Source organism: Sus scrofa, chromosome 5 (genome assembly GCF_054392235.1).
Source record: "Sus scrofa isolate SSC_HxYL_T2T_F1_AM1 chromosome 5, Sscrofa_HxYL_maternal_Yorkshire_Landrace_v2.0, whole genome shotgun sequence".
Lineage (NCBI taxonomy): Eukaryota > Metazoa > Chordata > Mammalia > Artiodactyla > Suidae > Sus > Sus scrofa.
Genome location: NC_139387.1, coordinates 64,858,167 through 64,871,212, shown reverse-complemented (window position 1 = coordinate 64,871,212; position 13,046 = coordinate 64,858,167). Strand labels below are relative to the sequence as shown.

The 13,046-nt window shown below is 35.0% G+C and overlaps 2 protein-coding genes across 8 annotated transcripts in view; one reads left to right on the top strand and one right to left on the bottom strand.

Moving 5' to 3' along the window:
• Positions 1 to 13,046, bottom strand: part of GUCY2C (guanylate cyclase 2C) — a 672,163-nt gene that overhangs the window by 389,702 nt on the left and 269,415 nt on the right. The gene's annotated exons all lie outside the window — the stretch shown is intronic.
• The window catches only part of ATF7IP (activating transcription factor 7 interacting protein), a 123,288-nt gene that overhangs the window by 87,273 nt on the left and 22,969 nt on the right, over positions 1 to 13,046 (top strand). For all 7 annotated transcript variants that reach the window (XM_084956720.1, XM_003126462.6, XM_005664060.4 and 4 more), the window contains 3 exons: positions 8,265 to 8,338; positions 8,914 to 9,002; positions 11,532 to 12,170. In XM_084956720.1, coding sequence (XP_084812846.1) covers positions 8,265 to 8,338; positions 8,914 to 9,002; positions 11,532 to 12,170 — 802 coding nt within the window. The remainder of the gene's footprint in view (positions 1 to 8,264; positions 8,339 to 8,913; positions 9,003 to 11,531; positions 12,171 to 13,046) is intronic.

The following is a 13,046-nucleotide window of genomic DNA, read 5'->3' as shown; positions in this document are numbered from 1 at the left end:
TATCTCATTGTGATTTTGATTAGAATTTCTGTAATTAGTGATGTTGAACATATTTTCATATGCTTATTGGCTATTTTGCATATTTCCTTTGGTGAAATGTGTATCTAGGTCCTTTGGCCATTGCTGAATCTGATTACTTGTATTTTAGTTGTTAAGTTGTAGGAGAGCTTTATATGTTGTGGATATTAATGCTTCATCATGAATGATTTGCCATTATTTTCTCCCATTCCATAAGTTTGCTTTTCACTCTTGTTTCCTTTTATGTGTAGAAGATTTTATGTTTGATGTTATCTCCTTTGTCTTTTTTATGCTTTTGTTTCCTTTGCTGTGATCCAAGAAATTATTACCAAATCTACTGTTCTGAAGCTTCCCTCTATGTTTTTCCCTAGGAATGTCATGATCTTAAGTTTTACATATAGGTCTTTAACCTGGTCTAAATCTGGTATGGTTTAATGGTCTAACTTCATTCTTTTCCATTTGGATGTGCAGTTTTCACTTCATTTATTAAAAGACTGTTCTTTCCCCATTGTGTAGCCTTGTTAACCTTTCAGAAGATCATTTAAATCATATATAAGAGTTTATATCCACCAAAAAAGAAAACTATCGGCCAATATCATTGATGAATATAGATGCAAAAATTCTCAACAAAATCTTAGCCAACCGAATCCAACAACATACCAAAAAAATTATACACCAAGAATTTATATCTACAGTCTCTATTCTGTTCTGTTCGTCTATGTCTGTCTGTATTATAGCACCATGCTGTTTTGATTAACGTAGCTTTGTTTAACATGTTTTAAAACCAGGAGGTATGACGACTTCAACTTTGTTTTTCCTTTACAAGAGTGTTTTGGTAATTCAGAGTTCCTTGAAATTCCATATGAATTTTAAGGTGCTTTTTCCTGTTTCTGTGAAAAAAATTACAGGAATTTTGGTTGAGGTTGCATTGAAACTTTGGTTCACTTTGGATAGGATGGACATTTTAACAATATTAACTCTTTCAATCTGTGAACATGAGATGTCTTTCCATTTATTTGTGTCTTTTATTTCTCTCAATGAGGTTTTATAGTTTTGAGTGTAAAGGTCTTTTACCTTCTTAGTTTGCCCCTAAATATTTTATTCTCTCTGATGATTGTATAATAGATTATTTTCTTAATTTTTTTCTCAGTTTATTCATTGTTTGTATATAGAAATGCATTTGATTTTTTTGTTATTGTTGAGGTATAGTTGATTTACAATGTTATGTAATTTTCAGGTGTATAAAATAATGATTCACAATTTTTAAAGGCTATGCCCCATTTGTAGTTATAAAATATTAGCTATTTTCCCCGTGCTCAACAACATGTCTTCAGAGCTTATTTATTTTACATGTAATAGTTTGTACTTTTTAATTCCCTACCTCTGTCTTTTGCCTCTCCTCTCCTTGCTGGTAACTACTAGTTTGTTGTTTATATCTATGAGTTTGTTTCTTTTTTGTTATATTTACTAGCTTGTCTTATTTTTTAGATTCCACATATAAGTGATATCATAGCATTTGTCTTTCTCTGAAAATATGTCTGATTTTTGCATTTTGGTTTTTCTGTCCTGTAACATTGCTGTATTCACTAATTAGTTCAAACATCCACCCCCCCACCCCTGGAATCTTTAGGGTTATCTAAATATAAAATGTCATCTGATAGTAGACACACTTTTACTTTCCAGGTTGGCTGCCTTTTATTTATTTTCCTTGCTTAATTGCTCTGGTAAAGCCTTTCCAGTACTATGTTGAATTGGTGAGAATGGGCACACTTGCCTTGTTCTTCATCTTAGAGGGAAAGAATTCAGTTAGTATCCATTGAGTATGATGTTAGCTATGGGCTTTTGATATACGTTCTTTTTAATGTTGAGATAATTTCCTTTTATTTCTAACTTGTTGAGTGTTTTTAACATGAAAGATATTGAATTTTGTCAAATGCTTTTTCCCGCAACAATTGAGGAGATCGTGGGGTTTTTTTCCCCCCCTTCATTCTTTAATATGGAGTATTATTTTGATTGTTTCTCATATGTTGCACTGTCTTTCCATTACAGGGGTAAATCCTATGTGGTCATGCTGTATAATTCTCCTCATGTGTTGATGAATTTTACTTACTAGCATTTTGTTGAGAATTTTTGCATATGTGTTTATCAGAGATATTAGCCTGTAATTTTATTTTGGTGTCTTTGGCTTTGCTATCAGGGTGATGCTGACTTCATAAAATGAGTTTGGAAATGTTCCCACCACTTCAGGTTTTTTTTTTTTTTTTTTTTTATGAAGAGTTGAAGAGGACTATTGTTTGTTTTCCTTAAATGTCTAGTATAATTCCCCGGTACAGCTATCTGGTCCCTGACTTTTTTGCTTGTTGGGATTTTTTTTTTTTTTTTTTATCTTACTACCATACCTGCAGCATATGGAATTTCCTGGGCTAGGGGTTGAATCAGAGCTTCAGCTGCTGGCCTACACCATAACCACAGCAACATGGGATCTCAGCCACATCTGTGACCTACACCACAGCTTATAGCAATGCCAGATCTTTAACCCACTGAGCGAGGCCAGGGATTGAACCTGCATCCTCATGGACCCTGTGTCAGTTTAGATTTGTTGTTTTTTTCTATTGATTTTGTATTCTCTTTGTCATTTATTTCTGATGTAATCCTTATTATTTCCCTCCTTCTTCTAAATTGGAATTTAGTTTGTTTTTTCTTTCCTAGTTCTTTGAGGTATAAAGGTAGGTGTTGGAGTTCCCATCTTGGTGCAGCAGTAACAAATCTGACTAGGAACCGTGAGGTTGCAAGTTCGATCCCTGGCCTTGCTCAGTGGGTTAAGGATCTGGCATTGCCGTGAGCTGTGGTGTAGGTCACAGATGCAGCTCGGATCTGGCATTGCTGTGGCTCTGGCATAGGCCAGCAGCAACAGCTCTGATTAGACCCCTAGCCTGGGAACCTCCATATGCCAAGGGTGTGGCCCTAAAAAGACAAAAGATAAAAAAATTTAAAAAATAGTTAGGTTGTTGATTTGAGGAGTTTTTTAAATGAAAGCAAACTTTTATCTTTGTAGTACATTTGTTGCATCAATTTCCCCACAAATTTGGTATGTTGCGCTATTATTTATATATATCTCAATATATTTTCTACTATTCCTTGTGAGTTCTTTTTTTATTCACAGGATTTTTAAGGGTTTTTAAAAATTTCTACATATTTGTGACTTTTTTTGTTTTCCTCCAGTTGTTGATTCCAAGTTTCATTCCATCATGGTTGGAAAGATACTTGGTATGGTTTTCATCTTTTTAAATGTGCTGAGGCTTATCTTTTGTCCTAATATATGATCTGTACTGGAGAAAGTTCTTTGTGTGCTTGAGAAGAATGTGTATTGAGTGAAAATTTCTACATACGTTTCTGTTAGATCCACAGTGTTGTTCATTTCTACTATTTTCTTATTATTTTTCTGTCTAGAACATCTATCCATTATGTAAAATTATCTATTGAAGACTCCACTATTACGTATTTGTGTTTCTCCTTTTAAAAATCATATATTCAAGGGTATAGAATTTACATTCATATATTTATAAATATTGTAACCAGTCAGTTGATTTTTATCATTATGTGATGAATGTTCTTTGCTCTTGTGATAGTTTTGACTCAAGTCTACGTTGTCTTATATGCATATGGTCATTTCTACTTTGTTTTTCTTATCATTTGAATGAAATGTCTTTTTCCTTACTTTTCCTTTCAGCCCGTTTGTGTCTTTGGACCTACAGTGTGTCCCTTCTTAACAGCATATAGCAAGGTCTTTTTGTGCGTGTGTCTTTTTGCCCTTTCTAGGGCCGTTCCCGTGGCATATGGAGGTTCCCAGGCTAGGGGTCTAATCGGAGCTGTAGCCGCCAGCCTACCCTAGAGCCACAGCAGTGTGGGATCTGAGCCACGTCTGCAAGCTACACCACAGCTCATAGCAACACCAGATCCTTAACCCACTAAACAAGGCCAGGGATTGAACCTGCAACCTCATGTTTCCTAGTTGGATTTGTTAACTACTGAGCCATGACAGGAACTCTTTTTTTTTTTAAATCCAAGCCAGGGTATGTTTTTCTATAGAGAATTTAGTCCATTTGGATTTAAAGTAATTAGGGACAGACTTATTATTGCCATTTTGTTAAATAGTTTCTGTTTGTCTTGGAGCTATTTTGTCTCCTTTTTTTGCTTACTCCTGTATGTTTCATTTGTTTATTTATCTGTTTAGTTAGTTTGTAGTGATATGTTTTAACTCATTTCTCTTTTTGTGTGTAACTTGATAGCTATTTTCTCAGTGGTTCCCATGGGGTTACGTAAAATATCTTAAGTTTACAACTATTTTAAACTGGTACAACTTAAGTTCAGACATAGCTTTCCTCCCATCACTTTACATTATAATTGTACATTATATCTTTTTGTATTTGGTGTACTTTAATGTGGATTTACAATTATATTTTATGCCCAAATTCCATACCAGAATTAAATGCAATTTTTTGCACCAAGTTTATAGTAATACAGGATTCTGTATTTGTATATTTACTTTTGCCAGAAAAATTTATATTTTCATTTCCTTTCAAGTTGCTATCCAGTATCCTTTCATTTATACTTGAAGGAAAGTATAAATGAAAGCATTTATACTTTTAGCATTTGTTGTATGATAGATTAATTGGTGATGAACACCCTCAGCTTTTTAATTACTGGGAAATTCTTAATTTTTCCTTCATATTTGAATGATTGTTTTGCTGGTTATAGTATTGTTTAAGGGCAGGTTTTTTTTGTTTGTTTGTTTTGTTTTTTCCCTTTCAGTACTTCTAATATATCATTCCACTCCCTTATGGCCTGCTAGTTTTCTGCTGAGAAAACCACTGATGATAATCTTAAGGGAGCTGCCTTAAATATGATGGGTCACTTTTCTCTTGCTACTTTAAAAAATCCTTGTGACTTTTGACAGCTGGTCTACAGTGTTTCTTAGTGTAGGTCTCTTCAGGATATCCTAGTTGGGAGATTTTCCACCTCCTTGAATTTATCAATTTTTCCCTTCAATTTTGGGACGTTTTTGGCCATTATTTAAGTAGGTTTTCTGCCCATTTCCTCGTCTCATTCTGGATCTCCCATATTTGTATATTGGTCCATTTGATGGTGTCTTATAATTCCCTTAGTTAGTCTTTACTTTTTTTCTTTTTTTTTTTTTTTTTGCTGTTTCTTGGGCCGCTCCCGTGGCATATGGAGGTTCCCAGGCTAGGGGTTGAATCGGAGCTGCAGCCACCGGCCTACGCCAGAGCCACAGCAACGCTGGATCCGAGCCGCGTCTGCAACCTACACCACAGCTCACTGCAACGCCGGATCGTTAACCCACTGAGCAGGGGCAGGGACCGAACCCGCAACCTCATGGTTCCTAGTCGGATTCGTTAACCACTGCGCTACGACGGGAACTCCTTTACTTTTTTTCATTCTTTTTTTTTTTTTTTTTTTTTTTTTTTTGCTTGGTGCTCTAAGCCAGTAATTTCAAGTCCATGACTTGTCTTCCAGTTTGCTGATTCTTTATTTTACTTGATACAGTCTGATATTGATCCCCTCTAATATATGTTTCAATTCAACTGTATTCTTCAGCTCCAGAATTTCTTTTGGTTCCATTATAAAGTTTATTTTTCTTCCTGCATTATTTTCCTGGTTTTACATAGTTTTCTGCCTGTATTCTCTTTTATCTCATTTAGCATCTTAATATTAGTCACTGTAAATTTTTTGTTGGGGAGTTCATTGATCTGTTTCTTTAGGGTCAGTTTCTAGAGATTTATTTCTTTGGTCGTTATTTCCCTGTTTTTGGTATGTCTAGCTCTCTTCTTGAAATTCTCTTTTTGGAATATCTTCATACAGTTGAAGATCATTACTGGTCAGTTCGGGAGATAAATCTGGTGTCCTCTCAAATCTTTTTTAGAGATGTGTATTCTTTGAGCTTGTGCATTTAATCTCCCATCTGAAGAGATTTATCTAATTCTTGGGAGCTTCCTGTTCTCCACCTGGTATTGGCCTCAATGTATCGCAGTCTTGCTGCTGCTTTACCAAATCATACTTTTTGGAATTCCCTCTGTTGTCTGTGTATTACTACAATTTTCCTGGTTTGGTACCAAGCCAAGAGGTTTGTCTTTGTTCTCATCTAGTCCCCAGACATCCAAGTTATACTACCTCCCCCACATCATGTGAAACTGAAGCCAGTGCCTTGGGCAGTCCTCTGAAAAGCCAGAATGTTGCATGCAAGTTCCATTCTTCTCTTTTCTTCCTAATAGAGAGGACACTTGCTGGGAGTTTTCTCTTGATTGCACCACATTGTGCCAAGAAGGAGATAGTGTACAGTGGGTAGGTGCAAATGACTTTCTTACCTACTACTGTGCACTCTTTTGGGGCTTGCACTCACTCGGGGTGATGTATTTCGTAACAGGTTTCTGAACATCTTACAAGTGAAATTTGTTCCATATATTGTTAAGTCATTGTCTTCGTGAAGGAAAGAGGGCATGGGGTTTCCAATTCTGCTGTCTTGCTGATGTCACCATACTGTAGTATTTAGAGTCCTCCATCTACTGACTTTAAGCCATGTTATACTTATTTATTATGCACATATTCCTCCTTTTTTCCATAAAATGTTGTTTACCTCCATTTTAACTATTTGGAATATACTAATTACTCAAGACTTGTTAGAAGATGTATTTCTTTTCCCTTAATTTTTTTTTTTTTTTCCAGTGGCTGCGCCCATGACATATGGAAGTTCCCAGGTCTGGGATGAATCTGAGCCACAGATGTGCTATGCTGCACCTCAGCAACACCACATGTTTTAACCCACTGCATCAGGCTGGTAATCAAAACCACACCTCTACAGCAACCCAAACTACCACAGTCAGATTCTTAACCCACTGTATTTTTCCCAGAAATTCCTGGAACTCCTCCCCTGAAATTCTTTTTTAAACGTTTTCCAATGACACTACGCTATTACTTTCGTTTGCTTTTCTATTTATTTCAAATGTTTTTGTGTCCACAGCCAGATTCTGAGCATCTTTACAGCACTTTTTCTTAATTCTGTCTTTTGTAAACTTTACTCATATAACTAGTACAATACTGTAGTATTAGGTTAAAATTATTCTTTTATCTTAAAAAAGCAGCAAGATGTATTTGTCATTGAGAAGAATCATTAGTGGTATCTGCTTGGTGTGATCCTAAGCACTTATCACCCTTTGTTTAATATGTGTTATTATTATACTTAATTAAATCTTGAATAGAATTACTTTCAGTGTAAGAAATAAATGATGATAGTATCATAATGATGGAAGACCAAATGATAGTAATTAACATCTAAGTATTAGAACTCTATTTCTGGAGTTCCCATCGTGGCGCAGTGGTTAACGAATCCGACTAGGAACCATGAGGTTGCGGGTTCGGTCCCTGCCCTTGCTCAGTGGGTTAACGATCCGGCGTTGCGGTGAGCTGTGGTATAGGTTGCAGACGCGGCTCGGATCCCGCGTTGCTGTGGCTCTGGCGTAGGCCGGTGGCTGCAGCTCCGATTCGACCCCTAGCCTGGGAAACCTCCACATGCTGTAGGGGCGGCCCAAGAAATAGCAAAAAAAAAAAAAAAGAACTCTATTTCTATATTCTCTAGTTTTTGTTTGGCAGAAAAAGTGTAAATTAGTTCGTACTGAAATTTAGAATTGGGACATCTTTTCATGAGATTATAAGTCACATAGTGACAAGTAGTTATTTTTTGAACAAAAATCATAAAAATATTTATGAGAATTTTGGTTTGTGACATAGGATATCAATTAGTTGGTAGTCAGGTACTTCTGGGGAAAAGTAAATATTTATTTTGTTTGTGAGTTTCTGCTTATAATCTGGTCCTTGCTGTGCCTTTTATTTAATTCAGTAGATATTTATTGAACAAGTGTGTCTGGTTATTCTTCAGATTCATATTGTTAATGTTTACTGAACCCTTATAGCATGTAAGCCATTGTCACAGTCTTTATTTTAAACTGAGGCCTAGGAATTATTCTATTTTTCATGTGATAAGCAGTTGTTTCAGTAGAATAAGTAATTTGTGTAAGTGGTTTAAAAAGTGGCGGTGCCAAGATTTCAATTTTTTTTTCTCAGCTAATAACGTTTTCCACTGTACTATAGAATTAAGAGATAACACATTGGCAAGGCATTTAAAGTTCTCATTTTTAAAGATTGCTTGTGAATTTTTTTTTTTTTTCATCCAGAATCCACCAAACCCACCTATATCACCAGGAAAGTCTGTTGTTGATGTCAGCAGCAATAACAGTGTGCCCTACAGGTGAGAATTTTAAACAGTCTTGTTTATCAAGTTTTTAAATAAGAGAAAAAGGCTCTCTTTTTTTTTACAGAAAAATTTTGGAATGTCTCTAGATATTTATGTAAAGATAAGTGATTGGTATACTGGATTAAATATATTTCCTTCTTTTTTGCTTTGTTGTAATTAATTGTTCACCCATGGATATTGATTTTGCTAATTTATTAATAAGACTTTCCTAAGTTCATTGCAGATTTCTTTAACCACTTGTGCTAAATACTGTCTTAGGTAATTGAGAAATGCTTTGACCAGCGGTGATAGAAACTAAGGTGTGCAGATATTCAGACCTACATTTGGTTTTTGGATTAAAGAATTGAGGACATTAGAATATAGCAGAAAAACTCTTCCCTAATGCTGTAGACCCCAGCATTCCAAAGTCTTTGTGCCAGCTTTGCTTCACTGCATTTACTCTGTTTAGTGCTTTAATATTCAAGTCTAGCCACCTTTTTTACTATGGTCCACTGCTTTCTTTATACATAAATTGATATCCCCTAGAATGGCATGTTCATTGACCGTTTGTGTGTATATATATTTTATAGAAATGCAGGCACAGTGAGACAGATGCTGGAATCCAAAAGAAATATAAGTGAGAGTGTACCACCAACTTTTCAGACTCCTGTGAATACAGGTAATATTCTTAACACTGAAATACATTTTCTTAGGAATTGAAGGCTTTGATTTTCTGCCATTCTTTTGAGTTTGAAATGGTCTGAAACTAAGCACAGTCATGTAAAATTGAGTGCTAAGCACAAAATTTTATTTAAATATCAAGGTCACAGATATGCATGAAAATACAGAAATTCAAATCTCTACTATTGTAGTTATTCTCAAACTTTCAGATCTTTATATTCTCATATAATCTTAAAAAATTATTAAGAATCCAAAGAGCAGAGTTCCTGTTGTGGCTCAGCGGTTAATGAACTTGACTAGTAACCATGATGATGTGGGTTCAATTCCTCATCTCTTGGTGAGTTAAGGATCCACTGTTGCTGTGAGCTCTGGTGTAGGTCACAGATGTGGCTCAGACCCCATGTTGCTGTGGCTGTGGTGTGGGCTGGCAGCTACAGCTCCGATTCAACCCCTAGCCTGAGAACTTCCATATGCCACAGATGTGGCCCTTAAAAAAAAAAAAAAAAAAAAAAGAATCCAAAGAGTTTTGTTTATTTGGATGTATTAATTGATATTTACTATGGCAAAAATTAAAACATAAAATTTTAGAATATTCACCTAAAAATAATATTATATATCATAAGTAACATGTTTTGATGAAAAATAATTCTTTTCAAAATTAGCCGAAAGAATGTTATTTCCTTATTTATTTATTTATCTAATTTTTGGCCATGCCTGTGGCATGTCGAAACTCCTGGGCCATGGGTTAAACCCATGCTACAGCAGTGACCCAAGCTGCTGCACTGATAATGCTTAGATCCTTAATGCCGTGCACAAGAGAACTCCATTATATTTTTATAAATCTTTTTTATACTTCACTTAAACATTGAAATGGCTGAAGATACCTAAATTCTCATATCTGCATCTGTATCCAAACTTTTCTAAATTTTTCATTAAAATTCATTTGTCTGTCTTGTAGTTGGATGAATCTTTTACTAATACTCAATTGATCATTTGGAAAATACTCATTGAACTTTCTAAGTCTTCCAAATGTCGACACATTTCATTAATAATTTTTTAAAAATCATTTATTTATTTCACTATCAGTTCTTCTCAGAAAAGTCTTTAAAGATTTGGGAAGCTGTCTTGCTTTCAGTGGAAGGTAGATGTTTTTCCAAAGTTCTAATTTTTGTTTTTAAAATTCAGATTTTATTATTGCCAGTAAATACTGTTGGTTGTTTCCTTTGAAGTGACTGCCTTACTTGGTTTATTTTCAAGAAAAAATTTGCCAGATACCCAAGTGTAAATAATCACAGTACATCTGTAGGTCATTCTTTCAAGTAAAAGTGGTCTTCCATGAAAGAGGCTGTTAGCTCAGCTTACAACTCAATCATATAAGTACTTTTCCTAGAGCCAGCCATTCTGCTTGGGCATGTAGCAGTCATGTTTTCTGTGTACTTCCTATTTCTTCACATAAAAAACCCTTCAGGCCTGTACTGAAGGGTTGAGATTCAATAGAATTAATAGTTTTTATTATTCCATCATGAACATTATTTAATGAAACTGATTTGTGTTTGTTTTCTTATTGTGTATATGTGGTGGTAAAGAATGCAGAGATAATTTCACACCACTACCTTAATTTTTATACTAAAGCATCAGAAGTTTTACTCACCATTTCTTTTGCTCATTGATGCAAATGTCTACATAGTGAAAAAGTCAAATAATGTTTTATTATTGTTATGGAAATAGTTTTGACATTTCTAACTTCCTGAAAGGATCTCAGTAACCCCCATGTGTCTTCCTAGATCACACTTTGAGAATTACTGCTTTAGTGTGCCTGTGATTCTATAAAGACTACAAATCAGTGAGAAAAACACTTGGTCATTGATTTCAAACCTATTCAAATGAGAATAAACACAAATGGCTGAACTAAAATTACCATGTGACCAGAGTTTTTATTTTTTTCTGCTCTTTGGTATCTGCTCCTTCATTCATCTCCCATCTTCACTATGCTATTTTTTTAATATCATGTGGGTCAGTAGAGTGTCAGTAAAGGCAGCCACTTCTCACTAGTTCCTCTCTCAGGCACTTCAACAAAATTTGATCCGCACATAAAGCTTTCTAATTATCCAATGATAAAATATGATGACCAAGTTTACCTATTATTCATTAAGGGTACTGACTTTCTAGATTTTCTACATGTTCCCAATGTTCTAAGGCGTTTATGATATTTTTTGTGTAGTTTCAAAATTGTTTGTGTAATTTTATATAGTTTTCTGTGTTTTATAATTGTTTTACCAGTTAGTTACTCTGAAGTAAGTATAGTAATTTTTAGGGACTTTTGATACTGAGATAGCAGTCCTCCATCTTAATCATAAACCATGTGTTGTTTTCATAATGTACCAAATATAGATGCAGAAATGCTTCTATGAATTTAAGAATTCCAGAATTTAAATCTTTAAGAAATTTCATGCAATGCATTAAACATGTATTATCTTAGCTAAGTATAGCTATTTAAACTGAGACTTCTTTTTTTTTTTTTTCATAGTATCTTCAACCAATCTTGTCACCCCTCCAACAGTTGTCAGTAGTCAACCTAAATTGCAGACTCCAGTGACTTCGGGTTCTTTGACAGCAACATCAGTTCTCCCTGCACCCAACACAGCTACAGTAGTTGCTTCTACTCAGGTGCCTAGTGGAAATCCCCAGCCTACAATCTCTTTGCAGTCTTTACCAGTGATTTTGCATGTACCTGTTGCTGTATCCTCCCAGCCTCAGCTTCTACAGAGCCATCCAGGGACTTTAGTGACCAATCAACCATCTGGCAACGTTGAATTCATTTCTGTCCAAAGCCCACCTGCAGTGAGTGGTCTTACCAAAAATCCAGTATCCTTGCCATCCTTGCCAAACCCCACTAAACCAAACAACGTTCCTTCTGTGCCCAGTCCTAGTATTCAGAGGAACTCTCCTGCCAGTGCTGCAACGTTAGGAACAACACTTGCTGTACAGGCTGTTCCAACAGCACACTCTATTGTACAAGCCACAAGGACTTCTTTACCCACGGTGGGCCCGTCAGGACTCTATAGTCCATCAAATAATCGAGGTCCTATACAGATGAAAATTCCAATTTCTGCTTTTAGTACTTCATCTCCTGTAGAACAGAGCAACAGCAACACCACAAGAACTGGTAAGTCAGCATGTAGGTTTAATAATAGAAATGCCAACATGTTAATAGTATATAGAATTGAACTTGGGGGGTGGGGGAGGGTCTCGCATTATTGGAAGAACAGGGTAAATAGAATTTCATGGAGATTGTTTTTAGTGAATCTTCATTCACCTAAGAGAAAAGATGTTATTAAAGTGGGATTTGAGAAAGAGTTTATTTTTTAAAGTATTTTAATTGACATAATATATGCTAATAAGAGGAAAACAAAAATTACGTATCTTTCCTACCCAACCATTTGGAAAAATCCTTTGTGCATTCATCACTCATATCTTCCAAATTTGAATGGTTTAAAAGTAGATCTTTCATTTACTACAAAATGTGTGCTTGCTTCTTATTTTCTCTCTTATATATTTTCCCATATGGCAGATTACATGATTATGTTTGTATATGTGTACATACTTTGAATTATTACAAAGGGAGAACTTGATTTAACTGTATTTAAAATGTAGATACTGTAAAACTCTGTCTTTCTTATTCTTAGAAAGCATACCTTTTTGTATGCATGCTTTAACTTGTTTATTCTTCATTTCTGACTTCACATTTATCCTCACTACTTTTGGAAAGACCTGAAAGAATGCATAGGCATCATGTATATAATGAAATTGCTACAGTTTCTGTCTTAGTGATATGGTAAGTGACCATATCATGAAATATAAGAAACAGATTATAAAGTAACAAAATTACTTTTACAAGTGAGATATACAAGCCTTGTTTTTTAAATTTCTCATGTTGCCTTTAGTAGTATACTAGTCTTTTGTGTGTATTTTCTCATAAAATAGTGATAGTGTTTCATAGAGTTATTGAGAGAGTAAGTGGATGGCAGATAAAAATTTATAT